The 18,566-nt window shown below is 46.6% G+C and overlaps 1 protein-coding gene across 1 annotated transcript in view; it reads left to right on the top strand.

Annotated features, from left to right (window-relative positions):
• Window positions 1-397: 397 nt before the first annotated feature.
• FSCN1 (fascin actin-bundling protein 1) overlaps window positions 398-18,566 on the top strand; it is a 49,138-nt gene continuing 30,969 nt past the window's right edge. Inside the window, exon 1 of the mRNA XM_030211974.1 lies at window positions 398-1,343. Within this exon, the coding sequence (XP_030067834.1) occupies window positions 521-1,343 (823 nt within the window). The 5' untranslated portion in view covers window positions 398-520. The remainder of the gene's footprint in view (window positions 1,344-18,566) is intronic.

The following is an 18,566-nucleotide window of genomic DNA, read 5'->3' as shown; positions in this document are numbered from 1 at the left end:
AGGGTACATAAAAGATTTCAAATCTCATTTCAAGTATGCTGGCCTGGAAGACCTGTTCCCACCGTTTGTCATTAACCTGTTGAAGGGAGGAAACTGACTCACAAATGTCTTCAGTTGCCTAATCAAAAGAACTTTGCCTACAGGCAGCTTGTTTAGTGAGTCGTCTCAGTAGTAGCCACTGCACAGAGGCTCATTATTTTGTATTTTGATACTAGTCCTAGCTGGAACCATGATGCCTTAAACCGGCAGCAGCCTCGCACTGCATCAGTCGTTTGCTTGTCCCTAAAACCGTGCTCGGAGAACGTTTCAACCAGCTCCGCACTGGAGGCGGGGCCGTGGCCATGACGTCATCTTGCCTATATAGGATGCGGCTGGGACCGGTAAAGCCGGGGTTTGTTTAGGCTGCAGAAGCGAGGGTCGAGGTTAGTTAGGCTGAGCTTTGCAGGGGCAGGAAAAAAAAAAAAAAAAAAAGGGCTTTAGTGTTTTCTAGCTTGACGAACAAAGGCCGCTGCCTGTAATCATGACGGCCAACGGTACCTCCAATTCTCTGCAGATCCAGTTCGGGCTGATCAATTGTGGCAACAAATATCTGACCGCCGAAGCCTTCGGCTTTAAGGTCAACGCCTCGGCTACCAGCATGAAGAAAAAGCAAATCTGGACTCTGGAGCAGGATGGCGATGACTCCAACGTGGTGTTCCTGAAGAGCCACCTGGGCAGATACCTGGCCGCCGATAAGGATGGCAACGTGACCTGTGACAGCGAGGCCACCGGCGGCGACTGCAGGTTTCTCATAGTCGCCCACGACGACGGCCGCTGGTCCTTGCAGTCTGACCCCCACAAGAGGTACTTCGGGGGCACCGAGGACAGGATCTCCTGCTTTGCTCAGACCATCTCGCTGGCCGAGAAATGGAGCGTCCACATTGCCATGCACCCTCAGGTCAACATCTACAGCCTGACCAGGAAGCGCTATGGCCACTTGAGCTCCAAGCAAGAAGAAATAGCCGTGGACCGGGACGTGCCCTGGGGGGTGGACTCCCTGATCACCTTGGTTTTCCAGGAGCAGAGGTACAGCATCCAGACCTCCGACAACAGGTTCCTGAAGAATGATGGTAAGCTGGTGGACAAGCCTGAGAAAGGAACGGGCTACACCCTGGAGTTCAGGTCGGGCAAGGTGGCGTTCCGGGACTGCGAGGGCAAATACTTAGCCCCGTCGGGACCGAGTGGCACCTTGAAGGCGGGCAAGAACGCCAAAGTGGGCAAGGACGAGCTGTTTGTACTGGAGCAGAGTTATCCTCAAGTGGTCCTGATGGCTGGCAATGACAGGAACGTGTCCACCAGGCAAGGTAAAGACCCTCCACCCTTCCCCCTCCATTCATTCTCTTTATCCTGGTCTGGACCACGTTGAAGTGAGTTGCATGAGCAGCGTGACTTGCCCTTTTTTTTTTTTTTGCTGCCTCATTATTTTGTGGGGGAGGGGAGCAACGATTTTGAGCCACATATTGAGCTGCGCTTTAATTTAGGCGTCTGGAAAATGCGTGCTAAAACGGATTTTGTAGCTAAGACATGCTTTTTTTAAAACGTGGCTTAATGTGCGCGCGGGGTTGGGGAGCAATTTCTGGTCCTACAGTGGCCATTGCTACTGAGGAAAACCTAGAAATCTTTGTTCTTTGTAGCGAAAAAAAAAATGTAGCTTTTTCTAATGCAAACTCATGCATCCCACCCCGGATCCCCTTTCCCTTCTTCCCCCCCCCCCCCCGATCTGTTTTTCGCTTGGCCTCTCCCGTCTTATTTTATTCACATTTTCTGGGATGCGAAGCAGTAAAAACAAACAAAAAAAAAAAAAACCCTTCCTAGGTTCTGTTTTAAAAATGAAAACTAAGCCCTGATCCCCACTGAAAAAAACCGAAAATAAAGCCCAAAGGGTAGAAAATGGTGGCAATGAAGCCTTTCTCTGAATGTGGCTCCAGAGGTTGTGGTTACAGCTCAGGCTGTCTTTTTGGCTAGACTAAGAAAATGGCATTACTATCAGGAAACAGAATTAGGATCGGCTGTGGAGCAGTGAAATCCTAAATTCGCTTTCCTATTTTTTTTTAATTTTAGGGTAACTTTGACCCATGTTACATAAACCTTTTTAAATACTGAAGGCTTCATTGTGCTGTGGGAGACGCACAATGACCCACATTGATCCCAGACAAAGCAAATATTCGCTTTCTGTAGCGGTTGATGGGATGAATTCTTGGCTGGGTCCCCTTTCCTCTACCAGCCTCTACAATGGGGGACCAAAACCTGAATCCCAGTAAACTACATAAGCCATTTTCATGTTTTGTTTGCTTTAAAAGAGAATCTTAGGGCGATGCGTTAGTCTTTTTGTCCTGCCCACAATGCCAAAAGCATAATTTTAGTCCTTTCTGTGGTGTAAGTAAGAACAGATGAACGTAAGCACCCATTTTCTGAGCATATGAATGTCTTATGTTTAGAAACCCTAAACGTGTCTCAGACTTGTACACATAAATATGGTATTGAAGTAGCATGAACAGGGGCAGGACACAAGTTTTACCTTAGAGCAGGTCACTTACCATCCATGAGTTCCAACTTGTAGCCTCAATTACTAACATGTTAACACAGGTACTTGGTAACTAGATAATGAGACTTGCCTTAAATATGTATTAATATTTTAAGTTCCTTTAACAGAGGCTAGTAAATCATTTCCTTAACTTTTAAGTTCTTTTGGTTACTACTACTACTATTTAGCATTTCTATAGCACTACAAGGCATACGCAGCGCTGGTTATTAACCCCCTCCCATAACCACTGGTTATGGATGTGCATATTTTTACACAATGTCTGTAATGGCTAGGGTTACCATATTTGCCTTGACAAAAAAAAGGGACACCAATAGCCATGCCCCCTCCCCACCCAGCCATGCCACGCCCCTCCCCACCCCATGCCACAGAGTCGCTTTGATTCCCCCCTGCCCCCCCCCCCCACCAAGAAAGCCTCCCTCACCCCCTACCCACATCCTGTCCATGATCCACATCCCCTCCCTTATCATGCCCTGGTGGCCTAGTGGCCTCTTCAGGGCAAGAAAGGACCCCACTCTTTCCTGCCCGTTGATGGTGTTGCCAGCGCCGCTTCAAAATAACTGCCCAGACTTCAAGCGGTGACCTCGCAAGACTTCTGTGGAAGCCTCAGCAGCCATTGAGAAGCAGCACCAGGCAGGAAAGAGTGGGGGGGGGGGTCCTTTCCTACCCCGAAGAGGCCACTAGACCACCAGGGCATGATAAAGTAAGAGAAGGGAGGACACCCCACCTGGATGTCCCGTGGTATCCTGGAAAACAGGACACGTGGAGGGGCATAATCGAACGGGGCGCCTGAGGACGTCCCCGCGAAGGGGTGGGGAAACCCGTATTATCGAAACAAGATGGGCGTCCATCTTTCGTTTCGATAATACGGTCGGGGACGCCCAATTCTCAAGGTCGACCTTAGAGATGGTCGTCCCCGGTTTTCGGCAATATTGGAAACCGAGGACACCCATCTCAGAAACAACCAAATCCAAGCCATTTGGTCATGGGAGGAGCCAGCATTCGTAGTGCACTGGTCCCTCTGACCTGCCAGGACACCAGCTGGTCACCCAAGGGGGCACTGCAGTGGACTTCAGAAAAAGCTCCCAGGTGCATAGCTCCCTTACCTTGTGTGCTGAGCCCCCAAAACCCACTCCCCACTACCATAGCCATTAGGGATGAAGGGGGGCACCTAGATGTGGGTTTTGGAGGGCTCCCTGTTTCCTCCACAAGTGTAACAGGTGGGGGGGGGGATGGGCCTGGGTACGCCTGCCTGAAATGCACTGCAGTACCCACTAAAAGTGCTCCATAGACCTGCATACTGCTGTCATGGAGCTGGGTATGATATTTGAGGCTGGCATAGAGGCTGGAAAAATATTTTTAAAAAACGTTTTGAGGGTGGGAGGGGGTTAATGACCACTGGGGGAGTAAGGGGAGGTCATCCCCAATTCCCTCCGGTAGTCATCTCGGGCACATTTTTGTGGCTTGGTCGTAAAAATACAAAAAAATGACGAAGTAAAGTCGCCCAAGTGTTCGTCAGGGACGCCCTTCTTTTTTCCAATATCGGCCAAGGACGCCCATGTGTTAAGCACGTCCCAGTCCCACCTTCGCTATGCTTCCGACACGCCCCCATGAACTTTGGTCGTCCCCACGATGGAAAGCAGTTGAGGACGCCCAAAATTGGCTTTCGATTATGCCGATTTGGGCGACCCTGTGAGGAGGATACCCATCTTCTGATTTTGTGTCGAAAGATAGGTGTCCTTCTCTTTCGAAAATAAGCCTGATGGTAACCCTAGTTAATAGCTTATTACCATGTGGCTAAAATTCAAAATGAATAGATATCTCCAACTAATGATCCTTATGACCTTGGCTAAGTTACTTCACCCTCCATTGTCTCATCTACAACTTATAGGTTCCTACCCAAAGAGGGCTTACTGTCAACTGTACTTCAGCTTGCTCTTGGAAAAGATGAATCCATTTAAAATCTAAAAATTCAAATTGTGTTCTGTGTAAATCCACTCGTAGAAGAATGAGCTGGCAATGTTTCTTCAGGAGAAACGCCTCGCGGGATGAATCTGACCCAGTCTAAAAACTGCAGCAGAGTTAATAATTTTTGCTGTTATTCTTCCCTCCCCCTCCCCCCCTGTTATTGTCTTGACCGGCTTTTTTTTTTTCTGTGATTCATCTGCAGAATTTGGTGGCAATGGTTGGGGGGGGCGGAGAAGAGAGAGGAGCCTGTCTCTTTTTTTAATGCTACCTTCTTCTCCCTCCCCCAAAGATATCAAACATTGAAATCTGGCAGACTTGGAGCATTTGTGAAATGGTTCCTGCCTGCCTTCCCTTCCCAGGAGGAGGGCAGGATGCTGATGTGAGAACGGAGGCTCCAGGTCCAGGGTGTTTCCAGTCTCACTTGGATACTCAAGGAAGAGGAAGCCAGATGTGAAGCAGTGTCCACTTTCATCTGATCTGTATTAATGTTGCTGTTGTGGACCTGCGGATAAGGGCAGCAGACTTTGTCTGGCCCTCCCCCTAAGCTCTCTTCATTTTTGACGCTGTGTTTGTAGGGTTATGTCTCCAGCAGCCCTCACCTCATTCCACTCCCTATGTGCTCAGAGACTCGCAGCATGATTATACCTAGGCAGTGAGTAGCATTTAAGTTTCAGGGAATTGGTGGGGGGGGGGGGGGGGGATGTTGTGGTCAGGATGTTGTGTAGACTAATGTAAGAGCTTTAAGACAATTCTAGACCAATTGTACAGGCTGTAAAACAAGGTGTGTACATGCATCTGCTCTTGAACATCAAACAGAAGGGGGAGGGGAGCGAAGGAGCGGGCTTTTCACATCAGTATGTGGTTTGCCTCTTCTAGCAGCTCATGTAGGGGCTGGCTGATTATTCTCCCGGCACTGAGGAGACTGCAAAGCTAGAATTAAAATACATGCAGTTTTCTTTGTCCTCTCTGGGAAGGAAAGAGATGTAACTAAATCTCATGATGCACAAAATGTGTGTGTGTTTTTTTTCCTAGCAAAGCATCTGATACCAAAGCTGACTTGAAGCTGTGGAGCAGGTTGGTCCAAGGACATCAGATGTCCTAAGCTAACCTTTAGTGTGTCCTCACCTCCAGGGGTGGCTCAGGGTTCCCCGTCTCTTCTCTCCCCCCCCCTCCCCCACGGCCATGGCCAGCATTTCCCATTCTCTACTCCCACCTCACAGCCAGCATCCCTCCTGTTTTTCTCTCGGTTTCTGATGCCCCTCTGGCACTTGCCCTGAGTGGGATCAGTAAGTACAAGCCCGTGCTCATGGGTTGTCTTGTCCAGCTCTCTCCAAATCAGACTTCTGTCAGAGGGGATTTGGGAGTATGGCAGAGCTTCACTGCAGGACTGTGCCTGCAGAGCCCATGCTGCACTCCCTCTAGCTCAGGGCCAGTGCAGGAGGGGGGTGCTTGGTGGCAGGTTCTCATGTGCTCCAGAGCCCATGCTGCCACCACCCCCAAACTCTGCTGCTCTAGGTGTGTCCCAGAATTTGACTGTGTAATTGAAATCAGCACTAGACAGCGTCAGGCAGGCCTACTTACCTACCTCTTATGCTGTTGTGGTACTATGTTCCAAGATTGCCTGTATGTGGTTGGCATGATGGTATATTGCCGTGTTTTTTTATGCCAGTGTGTAATATATGTGAGTACCATAGAAACCCACTTTTCAAAATGATTGAGGATACTAAACCTGGCCCGCCTTGGTAAGTCATTTGCTTAATATTGGGGATGCTCAAGCACTCGCATTGCTGTCTCCTCTGGCTGTCTTGTTGTGCAGACTAGATGGACAATACACATCTGCCATTATTTGCCATGTTATCTCCGTTTGCTGTAGCTTTTTATTATAAAGCTTGATAACCACCGTTGGTGCTGAAAGAACACCACAGTGACTTACAAAGACACGAGGTCAGAGGGAGCAAACAAAATCAAGAGGCAGATCATGAAAGCAACAGAACGTGAAAGGTGGGTTGGGTGAGGGGGCAAAAAGGGACAGGAGAAGAAGGCTTTGTGCCTTTCCTTCCAGTTACAGACTCTTCCATCCTATCTGGTCTCTAGCAAAGTTTCTCCAGATTTGGGTTGCAGGCAGGCACCTGCAACTATCGTGAGGCTCAAAGGTTTGGGCAATTTATGGAGGAAAGACCATAGCAAGGTGGACCTAGAAGAAATTGATCTACTCTTGGGATCTGGTGGGCTGACCACTGTTATACAGGATGCTGGGCTTGGTGTTCTTTGCCTGAGTCATCATGGCTGCTTATGTTTGAGTTCTGGGGCACCTGTTATCTAGGAGTTATCCACCCTTCTTCTGTGAGGGGGTGTGAGATCACTTCAGAAAGATGAGTATTAGGTGATGTAGACAAATGAAATGGCAACGTATTTATTTTAGACTTTGCTCACACCTTTTTCAGTAGTAGCTCAAGGCGAGGTACAATCAGATACACTGAGCATTTCTCTGTCCCTGGAGGGTCACAATGTAATTTTGTACCTGAGGCAATGGAGGGTTAAGTGACTTGCCCAAGATCACAAGGAGCAGCAGCCGGATTTGAAGCGGCCGCCTCTGGATGTCAAGACCCGTGCTCTAACCAATAGGCCAATCCTCTACTCCATATATGGGGGAGGGGGTCAGAGTAAGGGGTAGCCAGTTCAGCTACAACAGGTCTTAAGTGGTGGAGGGACCCTGTTGCACCTGCTTGGCTTCCATTTTAATGGTTGTGAAATTTCACAGTTGAAGGGGGTAGCTAGAGGGAGATGTAACAAAGGAATCTTACCCACTAAGTTGGTCCAACTGATCTTTGGTCCGTCTCTAGGAGGACAATCCAGTGGTTGTTTCAAGACCACTTGAACCCAAGGTTTACTTTACTTTCACCCCGGAAAGCTAAGGATCTTGTGCTTCTATTTCTTAACATCTCCATCATCTACTGAGGGTTCCTGTATCTACTGCTCTCTGAACCCTTCCAAGGTAACTTGTTCCAGCTAAATTTATGACCTAGTGTATTTGCATCTAGTTTCAGACAGTCCATTTCTTCCACCTTCGCCCCCCCCACCCCCCCAACAAAAGTAAAGTAAATGCTTCCAAAAAAAATCCCTTTTGTTTTTTTGCTTATGGACCTACTTGTTTTTCAGGTAGACGAGTGGTCTTCCTTGTAAATCAGCTCTTGCAACTTGATGCTGCTGTGGAATTTTGAGTAACTTGCCTGTTTCCATGGTAACTCTCATCCCTTTCAAGATTACAACTTGCATGTCAGGATCACCCAGGAGGCGAAGCTGAGCTATAAGGCTGAAATGCGACACCATCATTTGCTGGCTAATTGTAGAGGAAATTTAGAAAATTGCAGGCAGCTTGTGATGCTTTTTGTAGATCTCAGCTTTTTTTTTTTTTTTTTTGGTCCTTCATAATTCTGCAGAATTTATAAATCTGTGTAGAAGTGGTTTTATGGTGAAGTGGTGTACAGCCCCTTGATATTCAAAATGGCTTAATCTAACAGCAAAGGCTCCCGCCAGTGAAATTGCGTTGGGCAAGGTGGGAGGGGATAGTCAACGGCTTTGTGCCAGGTTGAGCCTGACCTGAACCCAGGATCTTCCGTTTCTGATGAAACTGAAACTGGACCCTTTTACTTTCAGCAGAAACCAAAACTGTACTTGAAACTGCCCCCCATCCTACTTGACCACCTGTAGGCCCTCCCCAGGCTTACCTTAGGAAGCCCTGGTCTAGTGCAGTACTGTTCAACCCAGTCCTTGAGGAACATCTAGTCCCATTAGGTTTTGGGATATCCTCAGTGAATATGCATGAGATGGTATGTAAATTCACTGTGGATATCTCTAACACCTGATGAGTCTAGGTGTGCCTCAAGGACTGGGTTGAGAAGCATTGGTCTTATGTCCTTCATGGACAGGAACAAACCTCGCTCATTCTCACCCTGGGCCACTGCAGAGACTTCCCATGGCAGTCTTGGCAGCCATTACATCAGAGCAGTGGCACAGGGTGGGAATGAGTAGGGTTTGTTCCTGCCCACAAAGAGACCACTAGACCACCAGGACTTCTAAGGTAGGCCTAGGGAAGGGGCTCATGGATGGCAAGGTGGAGTTGGGGGAGTGAATGTTGGGTTTCAGCCAAATATGCACAGACATCTTCATCCAAAACCCAAGCCTTGATTTCGGTCCAGTTTCAGTGCCGAAACTGAAATTGTCAGCCTCTAGTGCCAAGGTGGTCTGGGAGAGTCTGGATGGAACTGGGGAGTTGTGGACACTTGTGATTTTTCAGTGCTGGTGCCTGCGCAGCTAACTGGGCAAGTAGGGCCAGAAAAATAGTCCTAACTTTGCAGGGTTAGCCATGCAGGTGACATTTTTCAACTGAAGATATGAGGGGGCACACGATGATAAGAGGGAACAGGCTTAGGAATAATCTAAGAAAGTATTTCACAGAGAGGGTGGTGAAAGCGTGGAATGGCCTCCCGGTGGAGGTTGTGGAGTCGAGGACTGGGTCAGAATTTAAAAAGGCATGGGATAACCATGTGGGATCGCCTAGGAAAAGGAAGAGTTAAGGGTTGCAGACTGGATGGGCCATTTGGCCACGTGCCATCGTGTTTCTATGCTGTACCTGGAGAACTTCTTGGCACTACCAAAGACCTGGATTGATGTCAATACCTGGAACTGAATAGACAGGTCTAATTTAGGCACTGGCTGCCGTCTGACTGAATATTGACCCCTTTTGGACTTTGGGAAAATCCATTGCGTATTCCTGGGATAAGTAGCATAAAATCTATTTTTACACCTGGATTTGGATTGGCCACTGTTGGAAACAGGATACTGGGCTTGATGGGCCTTCGATGTGTTCCAGTATGGTGATGCTTTTGTTCTTGGTTTTTAGTTTCCAAGGTCGTTTACTCTTCCATTCTTTTGTTTTGGGGGAAAATGTCGGCAATAGTGTGTGTGGTCTTATTGCTGACACACAAATAAGACATTTGGGATTTTTTTGGTTTCCTGTTCTGGGTTAAAAAGGACTTGAAATGAATGGATTTCCCTATTATGGTGCGCACTGCCCCAAACATCAAAACTGATCCCACATGTTTTCTAGCTTTGTTCTAGAAGTGGTACTAAAATGGTTTGTCTTGTGAAAAATTCTTGGTCTACATAAGTAATGCCCTACTGGGAAAAGACCAAAGGTCCATCGAGCCCAGCATCCTGTCCCCGACAGCGGCCAATCCAGGTCAAGGGGACCTGGCAAGCTACCCAAACGTACAAACATTTTATACAAGTTACTCCCGAAATTGTGGATTTTTCCCCAAGTCCATTTAGTAGCGGTCTGTGGACTTGTCCTTTAGGAAACTGTCCAACCCCTTTTTAAACTCTGCCAAGCTGACCGTAACATAACATAAAGGTGTTATGGATTCTTCATGATTTTTGCATGAAGCTTCATGCATGAGGTGACAAATTCCCCTAAAACTTCTTTTAAGAGAGAATCTGCAGTTTCTTAGCCTTGAGATATGTGTTTGGAGAAAGCTTAGCCAGAATTTGAACATTTTGTACATGACATATAGACCTTCTTACTAGACAAAGGGTACATAACAGCATAACACTTCGTTCACGAGCTTTTCAAAGAGATCGGTTTGGGTATAAATTAACATGGCAAAATGTATTTGTTGCATTTGTATCCCACATTTTCCCACCTATTTGCAGGCTCAATGTGGCTTACATAGTACCGTTAGGCGTTTTTCCAGTCGCTTGATAACAATTACAAAGTTGTATAGTGATCGAATGAGGTATATATGGGGGTCTGAAGGGATGAAGGTTGTGTTGTTCAGTACGATCATTAGTCATGTTGTGCTTTGGGTGAGGAGGTTTACTTAGGGCCGAGGTTGGTTTTTAGTGATTTCCTGAAGTTCAGGTGGTCATGGATTGATTTCGCAATTTTTGGGAGGTCATTCCAAATGGTTTGGTCTGGTCACTGCTTTTGGCTCTTACTACTGGAATATCAGATTTTGACAGTGAAGCTGCTGCAATGGCTGGTGGTATTACATGGGACCATGTATTGGGAGTTTCAGTGCCAATGGCCACAAATCAGTTCTGCTTTCAGAATACCTAATGAATTTTGTAAACTTGCATGCAAATGTATTCTATGTGGATATCCTGGAAAAACTGATAGGGGGCCCTTGAGCAGAGCTTGAGACCCTGCTCCAGACACTGATTTACTTAATCTCTGTGAGTTCAAAGCCCCCAGAACACACAGCCTGACGATCTCATTTCTCTCTGTGCAACTAAATATTTAGCAGGTTCCATTTTTGTTGATTTATATGAAGAAACCCGATCGATCCTTTGCTTTTGCTCACGTAGGGCACTACTTCATGTCAATAATCCAAATTGATCTTGGCACCAACATGGTATTCTGCTGACATCCTTAAACTGCCTGGTTCATTAAGAAAAGTGGCTGGAGGGAATTGCCACAGAGTTTAGAACCTTCATATCTTGGGTCACCCAGTTCAATTTGGGCTTACGTGGCCCATGTAATATGAGTTGGGGGCCACAGTCCACTTGTCAGCTGACGTCTGCTTCACTAAAACCACTAGACCAGTTAGCCAGATATGGACACTGGCTTACCCTCCTCCCGCAAGGGCAGAAGTCAGGGTCACTGGGGGTAGGTGGTAGAGATGAAAACGGTAATGGAATTCAAACATTTGTGGGATAAACACAAAGGAATCCTGTTTTAGAATGGATCTACGGAATCGGCGGAGATTGGGTGGCAACATCAGTAATTGGGAAGCAAAACCAGTGCTGGGCAGACTTCTATGGTCTACACCCTGATCGTAACTGACTAGATATGGATGGGCTTGAGTGTAAATTTTAAGGGGCTTCGACATTAGCTTCAGAACTTTTAGTACAAGAAGAGTGCTGGACAGACTTCTACAGTCTTGAGTCCTGAGAATGGCAAGGACAAATCAAACTCTGGTATAAAGTATCACATACCATGTAAAATGAGTTAATCTTGTTGGGCAGCCTGGATGGACTGTTCAGGTCTTTATCTACCGTCATTTACTACGTTAGAGTGGGGAAACTGATACTATGTGCCCTGCCCATGTCCTTTTGATGAATGAAGGTTATTACTGGGAAGCCAATGTAGTTTGAAATGGTGCCAGTGTACCCTAAATTTAAATATGATGGGGAGGAGGGACCCTTACTCTTGGCCTTCAATGGTTGGCAGCTCAAGTCAGTGATATGCCTATAGACCAAACTTCAACTGAAATGTGTATTTCACAGCTGAGAGCTTATAAAGGTTAGAAAAGGAGTTTTACTGTGATGTAGAGTATACTGGAAGAGGTGGGGGGGGGGGGGTTTCTTGGGGTACAACTTTCTACCTCCCCCTTTGCTAATCAGCTCTTCGGCATCTCTCAAGTCCTGTTTTTGTCTTGCCCCATGTGATCCTTTTTTGTTAGGGGCAGGGAATGATGCCTTAGAAATATTAGAAATTGTAGGTCAGCATTTAAATTATGGTCTTTTGTTTTGGACTCCACTAAGTAGGAAGAACCTGAGGTGGGTGGTGGTGCTGGGGTTGCCAAGGCATTGTCTGCTGCTAAAACAGAAAGGATGTAGCACATCTGCTTTAAAAAAAAAAAAAAAAATCAGATGTGACAGTCACTGGAAGATTTTGTTTTGAGAAATGTTGTTTACTGGATGGACTGTACAGGTCTTTTTCTGCCGTCACCTACTATGTTACTACGATTTGAAAAGTTTACAGTGTATGTAGGCAAGACAGGACGTTATCTCTAAACTAGACTTGTCCAAGTTCAGTTCTTGAGAGCTGGAAACAGGCTGCCTCGGACAGAATACCGCGCCCCCCCCACCCCCCCCACCCCGCCCTGACTTGCAAAATCGGAATATAAAAAGGGGGTACCACTTTAAAAATCTGCAGTGAGGCAAGGTTGGCGTGTGGTGAACTCGCCTCAAATCCCATAGAGGCTCTTTGTGGTCACGGGCAAGTCATTTAAACTTCCATTGCCTCGGGTACAAACTTAGATGCAAGTGCTGCAGAGATAGAAAAATACCTACTGAACCTGAATGTACACTGCTTCAATAGCTTTCAGACTTGCAAGAAGTATATAAGAAATAAAATTTATGTTTGTACACACTACTTTGAAATTACACACAGTAGGACAAGCCCAAAATGACAAACTGTGTACATGGCCTCTGTTCAGTAGTTTACGGTATTCCCCTATCCCTTAACTATGTAGGGAAATTAATGCAATTTTTTCTATAGAACTCAAGAGCAATATAACTCTGAAACTTACAGGAGCATTTTCAAAAGGGAGATCCAGGTCGGCATAGAGATGTCCAGCTCATAACATTCAAAATGGAGATCCATTTCGCATGTATTTTCCAACAGGAGATGCATCAGAATTTACCGTTTGCAAATAGGTGAGATGGATGTATGTCCAGCATAACGACCATTTTACAAACAAATGGACCAACATATGAAGGGCAAGAAAATCAGGGAAAAGGCCGTCTGGCAGAATTCTTAGAAGACTGGCCATACAGATGTCCCTGCAGAGCAGGGAGGCAGCCTAGTAGTTAGTGCAATGGACTTTAAAAAACCAGGGGACTCGGGTTCAAATTCCACTTTGTGAGAAACTGAAATACCCACCGTACCTAAATACAAGCCACTTGCAAATCTTCAGGAGAAGAAACATCTAAGCCTACAAGAAGGACATCCTAAGTTAGACCTGTGTCATGTACAGGGTACAAAAAGGTACTTTGATCAGCTGACCACTAGAAGGTATTACTCCTCCTTAATCCCTTCCATCTTCCCTGAAAGAGAAGCCAAAAGGCGAGACCAGGCTGTATAACAGCTTCAGGTATTATGGGCATTCTTTGGAAAGCAGGAAGCAAGTCTGAGGAGCAGCCTAGTGGTTAGTGCAACCAAGGGACCCGGGTTCAAATGACAGAGGGACAGGTGCTGGGGGGGGGGGCAAGAAGATGGGAAGATGCCAGAACTGGGTTGGAGAAGCAGAAAGACGGACATGTGACTAGGGGCAGAAGGAAGGGAAGAAAGGGAGAGATGGATGTAGGGGCAGAAGAGAAGGTTAAAAAAAATTGTTGTACAGTAAACTGTATTGTGTATGCAGTGGCGTAGGAAGGGGGGGGCGGGAGGGGCGGTCCGCCCCGGGTGCACGCGCTGGGGGGGGGTGTCGGCTCGCTGGTTCCCTGCTCTTTCTGCCCCGGAACAGGTTACTTCCTGTTCCGGGGCAGAGAAGGCAGGGAAGCAGCAGAGTCGACGCAGCTCCCAGTGACGTGCACTGGGGGTGGATCGGCCCTCCCGCCTGCCCCCCGCTGAAAGGTAGGGTGCGTTTCGGGGAGGGGGGGGCGCCATGCCCTGCACCCGGGGGGGGGGTGCGCAGCGGCGACCCGCCCCGGGTGTCAGGCACCCTCGCTACGGCACTGTGTGTATGTATATATAGAGGGGTGAGGGTGGGAAAGGTCCACCCAGGTTAACTCTGTGCCCGCCCAAAATGGCAGGTCTGGCTACACCCCTGCTTTGTTCAGTGTATTTTCATCAGCTGGGTTTATATTGGGCTGGGAGGATGTAGATACTAGAATAGAATTCTGACTGATTAACCTTTTAGTGGTAGGAAAATCAGTGGTTTGCATTTAGCTCTTAGCTCAAGGTGAGTTGCAGTCAGGTAGGTATTTCCCTGTCCCCAGAGGGCTTACTCTCTTAAATCTGTACAAGAAGCAAGAAAGACTTGTTGAAGTGATTTTCCCAAGGTCGAAAAGCACACTCCTGGGATTTGAACCCTGGGATCCCTGGTTCCTAGCACATGCTTCTAACTACCAGGTGACTCCCTCACTGTAGGGATTGTGGGAACATCAATTGGTTTAGCCCCTAAAGCCGAAAAGTGCCAAACTGCCACAGGCTTGTAAACTAATCTTCTGTGAAAACCTGAATGCAGTTAATTTCCCTAGGAATTTAGGGACTTTGAAAGGCTCAGACCAACTGCTGTACTGCCCAGGCCTTTGTGTACCCTTCCCTCCTCCAAATGGATTAGTCCCTGCTTTTGTTCTTCCCCCATTGACTGACATGGCCTGGCTTGGAATTCTGCTATGCTTGAGACTGAAATATGAAGGATACTGGAGGGAGGGTGAAGGGCTGCTTTCAATCACTTCAGTAATTGGAACCTGCAACACATCAGTAGCAATAGGTGGTTATTTATTTATTTATTTGCATTTGTATCCCACATTTTTCCCACCTATTTGCGGGCTCAGTGTGGCTTACCATACATTGTAAATAATGGAAGTACAATCAGTTGCAGTGCAATAATGGGTTACAATGTGAAGAGTTATATAAGACAGAGTAAATGTAGGATATTATTAGGGGATGGGACAGTGGAATATAACAGTGGTGAGTTGAGAGGGGGACAGAGCAGTATCCAGGGAACAGGGAGGTCTGACAATGTTATCTATGGGTAGGGTTTAGGAGTGGTGAGAGCGTGGGAGAAGATTTCAGAGAGTGTATTGGCGCGTGTCTATGAGATTGTATGGGCTTCATGTGTTTTGATCCTTGCCGTAGATTTTCTCGAAGAGAAGTCTTTAGTAGTTTGCAGAAGTCGGTTAGTTCGTAGGTCGTTTTCAGGCTGCGTGGTAGTGTATTCCAGAATTGTGTGCTCATGTATGTGAAAGTCGATCCGTGCAGTACTTTGTATTTTATGCCTTTGCACAGGTTAGACCTGTGTTAAAAGGAAAAGGGAAATGGGACTTGATATGCCTTTCTGTGGCGCTTGCAACTACATTCAAAGCAGTTTACATAGTATATACGGGTACTTATTTGTACCTGGGGCAATGGGGGAGGGGGGGGGGGGGGTTAAATGACATGCCCAGAGTCACAAAGAGCTGCAGTGGGAATGGACCCCAATTCCCCAGGAGCAAAGTCCGCTGCACTAACCACTAGGCTACTCCTCCACTCTACTACTACTAAACATTTCTAGAACGCTACTAGGGTTACGCAGCGCTGTACAAAATCCAGAATCTTGCTATTCTTTGGAGTTCTGCATGGAATCTTGTTAATGGGACTTGATATACTGCCTTTCTGTGTTTTCCAATTGCATTCAAAGCAGTTTACATCTTATATATGGGTACTTATTTTGTACCTGGGGCAATGGAGAGTTAAATGACTTACCCAGAGTCACAAGGAGCTGCAGTGAGAATCAAACCCAGTTCCCCAGGATCAAAGTCTGCTGCACTAACCTCTAGGTTACTCCTCCACTCATCAGTCTTTGGGATTCCAGAATCAGAATCTTGCTATTCTTTGGGGTTCTACATGGAATGTTACTGCTGCTCTTTGAGATTGTGCATGGAATCTTGTTAATGGGACCTGAAATACTGCCTTTCTGTGTTTTTTTTTCCAATTACATTCAAAGCAGTTTACATAGTATATACAGGTACTTTATTTGTATCTGGGCAATGGGGGGTTAAGTGACTTGCCCAGAGTCAAAAGGAGCTGCAGTGGGAATTGAACCCAGTTCAACAGCATCCTCTACTGCACTAACCACTAGGCTACAGTAGTGTCCAGGTTTATGGGCGGTGGATGGCGAGGCACAATCAAAGGTTAATACGGAGAATGTTGACTTGGGCAAAGGACAGATGGAGATAGATAGGCAGGGCAGGGGAAGGTGTAGTTTGCAGTGGCCCTAAATGGATTTGTTTGCCTTAATTTCTTCATTTCCCCCATTTTCCATTCAGTTTCCACCCTTCATCTGCCCTCTCTGCCCTCTTGACAGTCTGGTGCCATAAAATATGAGATTATACTTTAATCCCCCTTTCTCTTCCTGTTCCTGGGCTTTCTTTGTTTCTTCCCTTAGGGCCTGAAGACCCTTCTCCAAATCTAGGAAGGGAAGCTAAGGATCAGGCCCTTAAGGTTTTCTTGTCTTTACAAAATTGTAAATTCATAATTTTGTGCTTGCTTTACTACTTATTCTAGACTTTGTCCTTTGCCCCTCCTCTTAATTTCCCTCTTACCTTAACTTTTGCCATCTGTGATACTGTGATGAGAGGATGCTGCTGTCACCTCCACCGCTTGCTAACTTCTTCTGTGGCAGGAGTTGGGAGCACTCCTAAGTACATAAGTATCGCCATACTGGGACAGACCAAAGGTCCATCAAGCCCAGTATCCTGTTTCCAACAGTGGCCAATCCAGATCACAAGTACCTGGCAGAAACCCAAAGAGTAGCAACATTCCAGATCCTCAAAGAGAACCAAGATTCCATGCAGAAACCCAGATAGTAGCAGCATTCCATGTAGAACCCCAAAGAGTAGCAAGATTCTAGAATTCTAAAGAATAACAAGATTCCATGTAGAATTTCAAAGTGTAGCAACATTCCATTTAGAACCCCAAAGAGTAGCAAGATTCCATTCAGAATCCCAAGTACATAAGTGTTGCCATACTGGGACAGACCAAAGGTCCATCAAGCCCAGCATCCTGTTTCCAGCAGTGGCCAATCCAGGTCACAAATACCTGGCAAGATCCAAAAGAAGTTCAATACATTTTATGCTGCTTATCCCAGAAATAAGCAGTGGATTTTCCCCAAATCCATTTTAATAATGGTCTATGGACTTTTAGGAAGGCAGCCAAACCTTTTTTTTTTTTTAAACCCTGCTAAGCTAACCACTTAGCAGGGTTTAAAACGAATTCGAGTGTTAATTCCACAGCTGTCCCAGTCAGGCTGTCAACCAACTATCTCCATCCTTTGATAAGTGCGTTGAGGCAATATGAATTTTTTTTTTTTTTTTGGGGGGGGGGGGGGGGGGGGGGGAGAACAAGGCTCCTTACATCTTACCACACTACCCTCTTGCCATCATAGGCAGCCTCTAGGCCTGTGCTGTGATTTCCGGAGAGGCCCCTGTTGTTGCACATCTGTTGTAGCCCTACCATTTGTACCGGTCTTAATTCATGGTCTTATCTGGTGTCCTTTTTAGGAAGTAGTTCTTTCCATAAACCTCAATCAATAAGAGATGGTATTGAGAGAACATTGGAAGGGAATTCTGGACAGAAGCCCCCAAAAGGGACCGAGGTTATTCTTCGTACCCTGTTCTATAACCTTTATTTAAGGCAAAACAAAAGACAAAGCAACCCGGCTGTAGATAATACTTTGTGTTTGATCAGGTCTTTCAAGGTTGTGCTCTCCAGGTCCGTGAAGAATGTATTAAGGTATGTTTGTCTTTAACCCACCTATACCTGCATTACCTACAAGTGACTTTATTAAAAGAAGAAACGAACACCCAGCAATCACATAACTTTAATAGTAGCTTCAGTCTTTTGCTTCTTGTAGTATTAAAACATATTCCATCTTTTCTTTTATAAACACTTCATAGTAACATAGTAGATGACGGCAGAAAAAGACCTGCACAGTCCATCCAGTCTGCCCAAGAAGATAAATTCATATGTGCTACTTTTATTTGTACTGTTCTCTTCAGGGCACAGACCGTATAAGTCTGCCCAGCACTATCCCCACCTCCCAACCACCAGCCCCGCCTCCCACCACCAGCTCTGGCACAAACTGTAAAAGTCTGCCCGGCACTATCCCCGCCTCCCAACTACCAGTCCCGCCTCCCACCACCAGCTCTGGCACAAACTGTAAAAGTCTGCCCGGCACTATCCCCACCTCCCAACCACCAGCCCCGCCTCCCACCACCAGCTCTGGCACAGACTGTATAAGTCTGCCCGGCACTATCCCTGCCTCCCAACCACCAGCCCCGCCTCCCACCACCAGCTCTGGCACAGACCGTATAAGTCTGCCCGGCACTATCCCCGCCTCCCACCACCGGCTCTGCATATATCCTTACGAGACATATGTAGCTCTTTAAATGTCAGAAGAGATCAGTTCCTTTTTCAGAGCTTACGTTAGTTGACAGCAAGGACAAAGCATGAGCCTGAAGTGCAGTCAATGTTAGGAAAACGCAGCCCTCTTCCTATTGTCCAGTAACAGTTTTTGCTCTGCTA

Source organism: Microcaecilia unicolor, chromosome 8 (genome assembly GCF_901765095.1).
Source record: "Microcaecilia unicolor chromosome 8, aMicUni1.1, whole genome shotgun sequence".
Lineage (NCBI taxonomy): Eukaryota > Metazoa > Chordata > Amphibia > Gymnophiona > Siphonopidae > Microcaecilia > Microcaecilia unicolor.
This window is presented reverse-complemented; position numbering and strand designations above follow the sequence as displayed.